Here is a 13105-nt window from a genome sequence, read left to right as displayed (position 1 = left end):
CTAATGTAGATTAATAAAGATGCTCTTGTGATATCACTGGGTATCAGCTTTTGCACTTTGCATCATAATGTTAGTTCAATTGTAGTTTGATCTATTACATCTAGGTAACCTAGAAGTAATAGAAAAAAGACACCATAGTGGGCCATATTAGCTGCATTTACTCTATATTCAAACAGAAAAAGTATAATTAATAAATTTTTTTGTTTTATATGCATGATGTCTTCCAATTAAATTTCAGATATTAAAAAAATAAAATTGCAAAATAAAAATTTGGAAAGACTACAAATTTTTAATTTTAAAAAATTAAGAAATCTTCCAAAATAACAAATATTAGCCTACTATATTAATTAGTAATGAAATGCAATAATTTCATAAATATCTTAGGTTAAATATCTTAAATTACAAGAAAATTCTAATTATTCATGAAAAAATTTTTCATAAACATTTTAAATTATAATTTTTGTCACTGAATTCAACCATCACTGAATTCACTATGTCCAATTCATGACACTGTGTTGTCTCTATCATTCACTATGGCTGCTACAAAACTAAGTATTCTCATTGCCAGAAAAAAATCCAGCTTTAAAGAAATAACTCTTGATTGTTGATAGCAAAAATCTGTCTCCAAACACTTAAAATCCATGAAATGGCTTGGAAGACATTGAATTGTTTTGTTAGTATTTCAAGCATCATTTAAAATGCTGACCAACTCAAACAGGTCATTTGTGACTAAACCAGAATAAAGAATAAGGTCAGTAGTTTACATGAAGATATATCTTGCTTATGACATATTCAACTAATAAATGCAATTCTCTATTGTTGATTGGCTATTTTAAAAAATTTCAGTTCATCATCAGTAATATGAGAATATGAAATGAGAAAGAAGGTGAAAAGTGCACAGGATGAGTTATGACAATTGTGGAACTGAGTGAATGTTCACAGAAGTGTATTTGACCTCATCAGTGTAATATACATTAGTGCATTGAAAAATGTTTCTTCTAATTAGTCATAAGGTGCTCATGCTTCTTTGCAGATTAATGTGAACAAAGACACTAAGCAAACTCCTACAACAGCAAGTTAGCCAACATAGAAATTTTACTGTCATAATAAAACTGTGCAATTAAATTGATTTTAAGAACTAAACAGGGAATACAGTATTGAGTTTTTGGAACTATTGAACTGTATCCACAGAAATACCAAACAAAGAAGTCAACTCAATGAGAATCTACTGTGTCTATTAAGACAAGTCAAGACATTAACCATGGTGCATTTCATGTATCTGATCTGTAATGAAGTATCCACTTAAGAGAGATAAGTTGTAAATACAAAGTTACAACTTACTTTTTTATACTGGACCACAAAAATTGTCTATTATGGAGGGGTGTTTCTTTAGAAAGGTGTCTGATAAGCAAGGTTTCACTGTATATATTGATTTACATGTTCCAAATAATGAAAGTTTTATATAATAATTGAAGAAATTATTTAGATAAAAAAATTATTATGTTTTAATATATAACTACATTCAATATCCTGTATTCTGAAGATAAAAAACTAAAACAAAATTAGAAATTAAAGTTTATTTTAATCAGCAGTGCCTATATACTATAAAAAAAGCAGCACAAACAATAAAAAAGGGCATCATACATATGATAAAAGTTTCAAACTTTGATTTAAGATTGGATCAGTGCTCCCATAAGGTTGCACTGGTTGCAGTTAGGGTTCCTGTGTCTATTAAGACAAGTCAAGCCTTGAAAAATTGGCCTTGAAAACAAGGAACATTCCTTGTTTTTAAAGCCAAGTTTTGGTCAACATACAAGGAAGTTACATGGGACAAGGGACAAATGTTATTCATTTCTTTTATATTTGCAAAATAGGTGAGAAGCTATGAATTTTCTGTTGTTTATTGATAATGCAATTTTTGGCCCTCTTGGAATTAGGAAAAGGGCAACCCAGACATAAAGGGGCATGTGTTCCAAGTGCCCAATGAATGGGCACCCCTGATTTTTAATTATTGATGTTTTAGAAATTAAAGTTTATTTGTGTAAATGTTTTTGGATGAGGCTACTTCATTTCCAAATTCATCCAAAACAAATTTCACATTAGAATGATGAGCAGAACAGTTTTAATTTGGTTAAATTAAGAATAATGCTGAAATTTCATATTTCATAATTATACAAAAATTTTTTATATTGATTAAAGAATCCATAAAATTTTTTAAAGCATTTAGTTTTATTTCTTTTTAGTTAGGTGGACTATCATTTGCAGTCAAATCAGGGACACATTTCAGAATCAGTGAAAATGTGGTTCTAAAACTGACTGAACTTTGATTATTTTTAAAAAATGTATTTATTTATTAATCTATAAATTGATGATATTATATTGACATGTTAATAAAATTACTTTATTCAAAAATTTATTCTATAATTAAATATTAAAAACAGGCAAAACCAGGATCTGGTCACCCTATTTTTAGTTTAAATATGGAGTCATCTGAAAACTGTAAGTCACTTTTATTAAACTATTATACATTGTAATAAGCACTAAGCTACTGCATTTTATTTAACTTGATCATATAGTTAATATTTATAAAATAAATATAATTAAATATTCTACAGAAAAATTTTAGAATATTAAAAATATTTTGATACAATGAGATGCACATTATTCAGAAACTTAAAAACCTGTTTAATTGAAGATTTTAAATATTTTTGTGTAAAACATTGACTAGTTATTATTAAGCAATATAGTAACTCATCCAGAAAATTAGCAAAGAGTGCAACTAAAAATTTAAGAAGTATCAAATGCTTAAATAAAACTGCAATGCAAAAATACACAGATTACATTATATATTTTATTATATATAATTGATTTATAGCAATCAAATCTGTTATACAAATAACTGCAATGATATGGTCATTTCAAACTCAATATAATTATTAAGATTAACAAAGTATGTAAAGATAGGAAAAGATTAAAAAAAACCCAAAATTAAATGGACTGAAATCATTAACTGAAGATCTCAATTATAAACATACAACTTTCCAGATTGGCAAGAAAGAAAGCATGATGGGAATGTATATATATGAATGATATATATTTTTACTTTTTCCATACTAATAAGCATGGAAAAAATAAAATTAATAAATAACTAAAATAAGAATAAAATATAATGTAATAAATAACCAGAGCTCTGAAAATATCAATAAATGAAGTTTCTATAAAACATACAACTAAAGGCAATAGATAGTCAAAATTATGGGTGTTGAAAACAAGTAGTTTTTATTGTTCACTTTTAAGAAAAATGAGTTCTCTTAGAGAAGATATATATACTGTCATTACTTTAGTTTGTTTTAGAATTATATTGATTATAAGAGTATCAGGTTAATTGAATTGTATGCAATAATATGCAATACCAGAAAAATTTTAATCTTGCATAGGAAACTTATAAAAGTGACTAATACATATTGATTCTTCTGATGCATTTGTTATTACTGCTTTATAAATTCAATATGTTTGTTTTTACTCTTTCTGTCCTGTGGACACCAAAAGATCCTTTTTAATCAAGCCATTATGGTTTGGCCAGGCCCACAATGGGACAGCCAGCTCAACATATCCTAATTGGGTCAACTCTCAAGAAATTCCTGGGGTTTTTTGATCTGTCCAGATTTGTTCTCAGGTTTCTCAGAGCTGTAGTCTGACACCTTAATCACTCTGCCATCCAGCCATAACTTAATATATTAAATAATAACTAATTATAATTAGTAATAATAAACAAATGAGATGCTCTACAATAAATTGAATACTTCCAAAAATCTTTCAATTGTTTCACTGAATATAAAATATTTTTAAATGATTAAAAATTTTCTAGATAATTTTTATTTAATTTTAGTTAATTAAATCTTAGATAATTTTCAATAAAATTACTTATTAATAATGAAATAAATGTAAATTTTTAAATTGTATCTCAAAAGTGACTTTTTTTAACTTATAATTTATAGCATGAGTTCAATGAGCATTTAAATAAAAAAAATCAATTGATTAAGTAGCAGTTATTTGTTTTAAAACTAAATTACTGTATATTTTTTAATTTGTAATTTATGATATCATTTATTGTACAAAGAAATAGAATTTTACTCACTTTAATTACTGAAGTACCACTGGGAGCACCTTCTTCTACTTGTGGTGCATATGTTCCACATTCTTCAAAAACTGGTTTATTATCATTAACATCTGTTATAAATACAACTACAAGTGCTGTGCTTGTGTGGGTGGTATGTGCACCATTTTTACAACAACTACCATCATCTCTAGCTGTAACATTTAATTCATATTTATCTTTATCCAAATGGATAGGACCATTGATAAGACGTATTACACCTGAAAGTATTTGCAAGATATGATTAGTTCATAGTTAACAAAAACAACAATATTTATGTACAAGTCAAAGACTAACTAATAAAATCTGAAACAGTTTTTGATTTAGAAATTAAAAAATTTAAAGCGTAATTAGTGAAATGATTCATGTTAATGTTTATTATTAAATTAAACTACTGTAATTTAAATTAAATTTTTATATTTTTATACTTAAAATAAGTCTTTTTAAATACAGTAATACTCCAAACTTAAGTGATAAGTGGGACCGAGCAATAACCACGTAAGTCGAATTTGTGTAAGTTGGGATATAATTTCGCAATTTGTGTAAAATTCAAGTCGGATGTATGTAAGCTAATAAATGTTCTCGTTAATCTTATCTCATCTTTTAATTTGTTCACGGTTACAAGAAATCACCACATAGAGTTTCTCAAGTCTCCGTAGATATAACAAACACAGAAATAAATAACATAAAATAAACTGTAGCTATGTGTCAATTCCGCGCGACATGTCCGAACATGTAAGCTGAACAATAGTGTGGGGGAGTGAGTAATCAAGAGTTGCGTGGCGCTCAAACAAAAGACAAATCGACGAGATTTGAAAATCGCGTAACTCTGGGTTTGCTTAAGTCGAGGTATTACTGTATATTCAAACTGTCATTTCTAAATAAATTAATAATATAGGGTAATTGTAATTAAAGTTGTCCTATTCAGAAGAACTCTATAGCTCCAACCAATAAGCTAACTGACACCAAAATTTTTATACACACTTTGCAAAGGATGCAGAAAATAGTTTTGCAAAGAAAAATTCTAGTTCCAATTGTTAACTACAGGGTAAATGGTACTGCAAGCAAAGAAATGTGATATTTATAGCCACATGAAATGTAATCAAGACTGGGTATAAAAATGCTGACAACTAGTGAATGCCATTCTTATCAGTTACAATTATGATGGCCATCACTTTGCTAGAGCATGCATTAATTGTGAAGTGATGGCCATTGTAGCTGATAAGAATGGCATTCACAAAAGTCGGGGTAATGCTGCTATTGCTGTTTGTGAATAACATTGTTGTAACGGTGTTATTCACAAATAACAGTAGAACTTGTACATTGCAACAGTAGAACATTGTAGATCACTATCTTTACAGGCTGTCAGGAAAATGATAATATATTTTAAGACAACTGGATCTTTAGAAGTTCAACCTGACAGGGGACAAAAGCCTATTACTACCGAAACCATTGAAGATGTGACCATGATTGTTGTTGAACAGGCAATGGAGCCATTTGCAGCACCATTTACCCTATAACAGACAATTTTGGAACTAAAATTTTTCTTTGCAAAATCTTTTTCTGCATCATTTGAATATTGCTATGCAGATTTTGGTGTCAATCAGCTTAGTGGTTGTGCTACAGAGTCCTCTGAACAAGAAAACTTTAATTATAATCACTCAGTATAAAAAAATAATTTTATTTTAATTCTATTTCATAAAGTTTTTCAAAAATTCAACATTGATACAAATTTTCAAGAAATCTTTTATAAGAAAATTTACAAAACTGACTTGGCTATTGCATAGTAAACATGCTACAATGTGCTTATATTGTTGAGACAGATAAGTTAAATGATATGTTTGAAAATTTACAGCTTGATAATTATAAAAATGCAAAACATGATACTAAAAGTTTTACAGGGTAATTATTGCTCTCATGCAAAATAAAAGGAACAAAAGAATGCCATGCCTCATTATAAGCATAAAAGTCTAGAGATAGTTTTCTGGCCAAGAAGTCAGTTGTTAAATAAACCCATCCAAAAATGAGCACATGCCAATGCATACATTTTAAATTATGGTAACTGGGAGCATTCTCCCAACCCATGCAGATGTCAACAAATTAATAAAACTATGTAATTTCCATTTGGTTTAGACATTGGTAGACTAGACAAAGATTATTGGCATTGGAAATCATATCTTTACCACTTGTATTTAATACCTTGATAATTTTACTTCATTTATTGATGCTGCTGACATTAAAATCACACTTGTCATTTATTCATAACTTCCAGAAAATAAATATCAATTTGAAATCCTTCTGCTTTCTATTTTCTCATTACTTATGTGAATGAATGCTTCATTTTTCATAATTTTCTTATAACTGGTTCTTCTGCACTACTAATAACCATTAGATTTATCTTTATAATGAGGTGTGGTATTTATTGCATAAGAACCATAATTCACCCTGTATAATATCAATTGAAAGATAGAATACTAAAGAATGATGAATAAAATAAATAAATCATGCAATTTAAAAATTTTTAAATTTAAATAACAACTGAGCTACCTTTATATAACATTAATTCAATAAAACTAATTGATTCAATTTTTAAAATAACCTTCAAATTAAAATGTTTTAATTTAGTAATTCTTAATTTTTAAAATTGTTTTAACTGTTTGATAAATCTTTAAATTTAATTTTATAAAAATATATAATTTCATTAAAACATTCTTACATACCTGTTCTTTCCTCTATTTGAAACATTCCAGAAACTGTCCCCCCACCAACAAATCCAAAATATATATTATCACCATCTTTATCACTTGCTACCACTGTAGTCACTAGTGTATCTGGCCCAGCATTTTCATCCACATTTGGAGTATAAACATCTTGACTAAATTTAGGAGGTTCGTCATTTTTATTTTCAGTATATATTCGAATAGTTGCTGTACCAGTTAATGGTGGATCTCCTCGATCAGTAGCTCTCACTGTTAATACATATGTATTATTGATATCTGCATCCAGTCTTTTATTAGAATATATAATTCCCCTATTATCAATAGTAAAATCATCTTTGTCTACAGAATATTCAATTTCAGCATTTTTTCCTTGATCCATATCACTGGCAGAAACTGGAATAAAAATAAATCAATTTTACATAGAATATTGATATACACAATACTTGAATATAGAATTACTTGTGCACTTAAATATCTACAACCCTATCTTATAAAATATTCTCATAACTTATCCATATGAATAATTTTTCCTTCTGTATTACATGGAGAAAAAATATTACATATGTTTACCTTGAATTCCTTTGAGTACTCTTTTATGCATGAGAATATATAAATACTAAAGAACAAAATACAATATCACCAATAGTAATTTATTCAACTGTAAATATTATAATATAGAAACAGGTAATGATTGTTAAATGAATTATACATATATTGACAAATTATTATTATTAATCTTTAATTTAATAGAAGAGTTAATTACCTTGGAGTATAGATGTTCCAATTGGTACATCTTCATCCACATTATGAGCCTGATAATCAGGTAATTCAAATCTGGGAGCATTGTCATTAACATCAGTTACTTTGATTGTCAACTATACAAAATAAATAAATAATCATATATTTTGAAATAAAAAAAAAATGAAATGACTGAATTATAAAATATTATTTTTGAAATAGTGCAGATTTAAAATTACTTTCTTCTATTCCCCTAATTTTTTTTTATAATTTCTTTGTCATTTTGGTTCATTTAAAAGCAGGTCTTTTATCATAAATCATAATGGATTACATTTCAGATTCTTATAAAGATGAGAAACCATAAGTGATATAATAACTCATTTTATTTTATTAGTAATCATTCATTTCTTTCTTCCATATCTTGTTAAAGCCATTATTTTATGACTTTTCTTTTCAAACAATTAATTCAATAAATGGTTACTCCCAAAAAAAATTTATTCTTCATACATAAACATTAAATTATCTTGAGACTCAAGTCAAAGTTTATAGCTATAGGTTCATTGAACAATAATTAAAGTAGTACTGATGAAAAAAGAATTCTTTATTACCCTTCGGTTTCAAAAAAAAAGAAAGATGTATTACATTACATTTTATGTTTATCTGATATGGTTCAAGCATACCAAATGTTATATAATTACATTTTCAGGTTTGTTGTTTTCAAACATTGATTACCAAACAAATTATGTGAACTATTTACTAAATATTATTAGATTAAATTTTAATATGAAAAATGTTATTATATTTTTAAAACTTGCTATTTTCACTTTTTTAATATATTATAAATGCAAATTCCTCCATATCAAAAAGCAAATATTTTAGAAAATTATCTTTATTTACATTAATAATGTAAATAATAAAATAGAATAATTTAATTTACTACATACAACATTTATTATTATTAAAAAATTCAATTGTAATATATATNTTTTATTTTATATAAAAATATATATGTATACAGTATTTATTTTATATTTTTATATGTTGCAATTTAAAAAAAATTATAGATATATTATAAAGATATCATTGACTATTTTGATAAGTGATAAAACATTCACACCAAAGTAACACTTCAACATACTTGTAATGCAAAAATATTTTTGCAAAACTTTAATTTCATGAAAAAATCATATATATATTATATACAGGGCTGGATCATCGCAAAGACAAATGAGACAAATGTCTAGGCCTGGTATTTAGAAGGGCCCGGTCAAACTGTCTATTTTGAAAAACTAAAATTTATTGTTTATATTACATATTTTATTAATAAAAATTTAAGATTTGTTTTAGTTTTTCATATTATTTAGTTTTATTTTATTTATTGTTTTATGTTTTTTGTGTACTCTATTTCTTGTGGGAGAGAGAAGGAGCCCGGCAAGGCCCCAAAGTGGGTTAATCTAGGGCCAAAGTCTAGGGCCCCAAAGTGGGTTAATCCGGCCCTGATTATATATCTTCACAGAACATTTCTAATCTATTGTTATATCATACCGGTTTTTAAAAAATTCATTTATGAAGGTTAACATTATATATAATTTTTAAACGTATTATTTTCTTTGATTTTTAATATATAAAAATATTAAAATTTTTCTTGAAAATTTCTTTTAAAAGTTCCAATAATCATAGGATTACAACTAACTACAGATGTATTCATTGAATCAAAGAGATAACTACTATACAGAATAAAAGATTTTGAGAGTTTTTAATACATGCTATAAATATTTGAAATAAAATTAAGAATTTATAATATTTTGCTTTAAAGAAAAAAAACAAAAACATGATATATGTTTATATCATGTTTTTGTTTAAATAGTATAAACAGTTTAATTTTAGCTGGGCTATATCCATATATGAGGCAGAGCACAACTGCCTTAGGTGCCAAGTTGGAAAGTATACTAAAAAGGTGTCATAATGTTTATAGAAATATAAGTACATGGTATGTAGGCTTCTCAGTTGCCAGAATTATTTGGTATGGTCCTGAATTTTAGAATACATATCTTCATTATTTTATTTTAAGAATGATAAAACTTAGATTTTAAATATATACAATATATTATGTACAGTGGAACCTCTCCATAACACTTGTGGGACCAAAAAAACCATTTGCTATAGAGAGATGTCCACCCACAAAAAGTTTTGTGAAAATTACCTTTACATGAAATATCCTGTAAATGTACTATTTTTATTTAGGAGCATATAATATACATACCATGTAAAAAATGGTAAGACAGTATATAACAGTAAGCAATGAATTATAAAAGGGCCAGTATTATTATTTTTTAATTTTGCTTTATTGGTTTGTTTCTACAATTGATTGCAGCAATTTACTTCTCACTATACATAATTAAATTTTGTGCTAACTCTGTACCATGTGTGTTTTCTACTGATGTAAAACTGCTTGAGTTTGTTCACATAGTCCAGGGTCTATCTATTGGTGTATATATAGTAAATGTCATTTTGGCTGTCATTGCCATCATTGTGATCATCATTATCATCTTTATTCTCCCCTCTTGAATTTCAAAATAACTGAAAGATTATTTTTGTATCTTGGCTTGTGCACTCAGTTGGCATGTCAGAATCTATGTTGATGTAATGATGTGCCATGGTTTTAAGTGATGATAAATTCTGTTGTATGTATGACAGTACATGACAACTCAGAAATATCAACTTGGTGACTCAGCAACAAAAATTATTTTGAAGTATATATGGAAGACCTTTAATCCAAAATTGAGAGTAAAGATATAGAATTTTTCAGATAGCTTTCAGACACTATTAGCATTATATCTTTCTTTATCAATGATAATTTCAATCACATTTATAAAACAAATTTTATTAATTTATCAAATTATAACTAAAAATAATAACTAGTATTGCATTAAACATTTGCACTAATATTTTATATAATCATTGCAAATTCTATGCTTGATGTGGACTAGATATAAAGTGGGAAAAGTAATAAGTATCCATGTTTTCTGACATTAATTTTCTGCCTTAATTAAGTATAGATATCTACTTTGGAATGTTTAAAACCATCAGTATGTATATATTTTTAATTTCTCAAAATTTTAAGTTTTATAAATAGAATAAACTCAGCTAATATGGACCAGACTTTCTTTCCTCTGTACTGATTCACCTGCCATCTTTTGGAGAGCAATAGCATGACATATACTTTCATCCCCCTTTCCCCTGTATACTGTAAATGAATGCCACTCAATGAGAACATGGATGAGAGGCTTGATGTTTTTCGTGCCATTGAACTCTTGTTGGTTGTTGATACTGCAGCCCATATAACTGCTGAATGGATAAGTTGCCAAAGATCATAATTTTTTGGTTATTTGCTGTGCTGTTGTTCTTGATTATCCATGCAGTGTCAAAATTACATCTGCTGTTTGATTGGTGCTAAGAATTGGTATTAGAGTCTCAAGCTAGTGCAGGCAATATGGATCTTGGTGGGTATTATCAACAAGTTTTGCACTGCTGTAGTCCATATTACTAGACATGCTTGTGGTATTTCTTTTATTGTTTTTCGATTATTTCTTTCAAAACCAGAAGGAAAGAATAGTGCAACTCTAGTTATTCTGCCTCTACCTGGCTGGTGAGGAATGGATCAGTGTCAAAAGTACCAGTATTGGACACATCTTTGAAATATGTGCTGGTGCAGAAGGAAGAATCTATGAATTTTGTACAAAATAATTTTCTATCTGTTTCTAGAAGTGTCCTTGTAATATGAATTACGTACAGGTAATATGGACCACAGTGGTTCATATTATTACCTGTACCTGTACTGTACATATATACCTTCACTTTTAAGTTTTTTGACATTATGGCTTTTTATGCTGAAACTAATGTAGATTAATAAAGATGCTCTTGTGATATCACTGGGTATCAGCTTTTGCACTTTGCATCATAATGTTAGTTCAATTGTAGTTTGATCTATTACATCTAGGTAACCTAGAAGTAATAGAAAAAAGACACCATAGTGGGCCATATTAGCTGCATTTACTCTATATTCAAACAGAAAAAGTATAATTAATAAATTTTTTTGTTTTATATGCATGATGTCTTCCAATTAAATTTCAGATATTAAAAAAATAAAATTGCAAAATAAAAATTTGGAAAGACTACAAATTTTTAATTTTAAAAAATTAAGAAATCTTCCAAAATAACAAATATTAGCCTACTATATTAATTAGTAATGAAATGCAATAATTTCATAAATATCTTAGGTTAAATATCTTAAATTACAAGAAAATTCTAATTATTCATGAAAAAATTTTTCATAAACATTTTAAATTATAATTTTTGTCACTGAATTCAACCATCACTGAATTCACTATGTCCAATTCATGACACTGTGTTGTCTCTATCATTCACTATGGCTGCTACAAAACTAAGTATTCTCATTGCCAGAAAAAAATCCAGCTTTAAAGAAATAACTCTTGATTGTTGATAGCAAAAATCTGTCTCCAAACACTTAAAATCCATGAAATGGCTTGGAAGACATTGAATTGTTTTGTTAGTATTTCAAGCATCATTTAAAATGCTGACCAACTCAAACAGGTCATTTGTGACTAAACCAGAATAAAGAATAAGGTCAGTAGTTTACATGAAGATATATCTTGCTTATGACATATTCAACTAATAAATGCAATTCTCTATTGTTGATTGGCTATTTTAAAAAATTTCAGTTCATCATCAGTAATATGAGAATATGAAATGAGAAAGAAGGTGAAAAGTGCACAGGATGAGTTATGACAATTGTGGAACTGAGTGAATGTTCACAGAAGTGTATTTGACCTCATCAGTGTAATATACATTAGTGCATTGAAAAATGTTTCTTCTAATTAGTCATAAGGTGCTCATGCTTCTTTGCAGATTAATGTGAACAAAGACACTAAGCAAACTCCTACAACAGCAAGTTAGCCAACATAGAAATTTTACTGTCATAATAAAACTGTGCAATTAAATTGATTTTAAGAACTAAACAGGGAATACAGTATTGAGTTTTTGGAACTATTGAACTGTATCCACAGAAATACCAAACAAAGAAGTCAACTCAATGAGAATCTACTGTGTCTATTAAGACAAGTCAAGACATTAACCATGGTGCATTTCATGTATCTGATCTGTAATGAAGTATCCACTTAAGAGAGATAAGTTGTAAATACAAAGTTACAACTTACTTTTTTATACTGGACCACAAAAATTGTCTATTATGGAGGGGTGTTTCTTTAGAAAGGTGTCTGATAAGCAAGGTTTCACTGTATATATATATATATATATATATATATCACAAAAGAATACAGTGGATTAGGCAAAGAACCAAGGTAACTGATGTGATCCACAGAAGTCCATGAGAATCACAATGTGGTATCCGCAGGGAATCAAGAGATCCAAAGGATGTTCATACTTAAGATGGGACTATGATATAAGGAAA

At 27.7% G+C, this 13105-nt stretch overlaps 1 protein-coding gene across 1 annotated transcript in view; it reads right to left on the bottom strand.

Annotated features, from left to right (window-relative positions):
- Positions 1 to 13105, bottom strand: part of LOC111621850 (neural-cadherin-like) — a 330033-nt gene that overhangs the window by 261909 nt on the left and 55019 nt on the right. The window contains exons 6-8 of the mRNA XM_023364110.1: positions 7640 to 7751; positions 6877 to 7269; positions 4139 to 4377 (exon numbers count right to left, since the gene is read on the bottom strand). Of these exons, the coding sequence (XP_023219878.1) occupies positions 4139 to 4377; positions 6877 to 7269; positions 7640 to 7751 (744 nt within the window). The remainder of the gene's footprint in view (positions 1 to 4138; positions 4378 to 6876; positions 7270 to 7639; positions 7752 to 13105) is intronic.

Source organism: Centruroides sculpturatus, unplaced genomic scaffold, assembly GCF_000671375.1.
Source record: "Centruroides sculpturatus isolate CEXI.00-Female unplaced genomic scaffold, Cexi_2.0 scaffold327, whole genome shotgun sequence".
Lineage (NCBI taxonomy): Eukaryota > Metazoa > Arthropoda > Arachnida > Scorpiones > Buthidae > Centruroides > Centruroides sculpturatus.
This window is presented reverse-complemented; position numbering and strand designations above follow the sequence as displayed.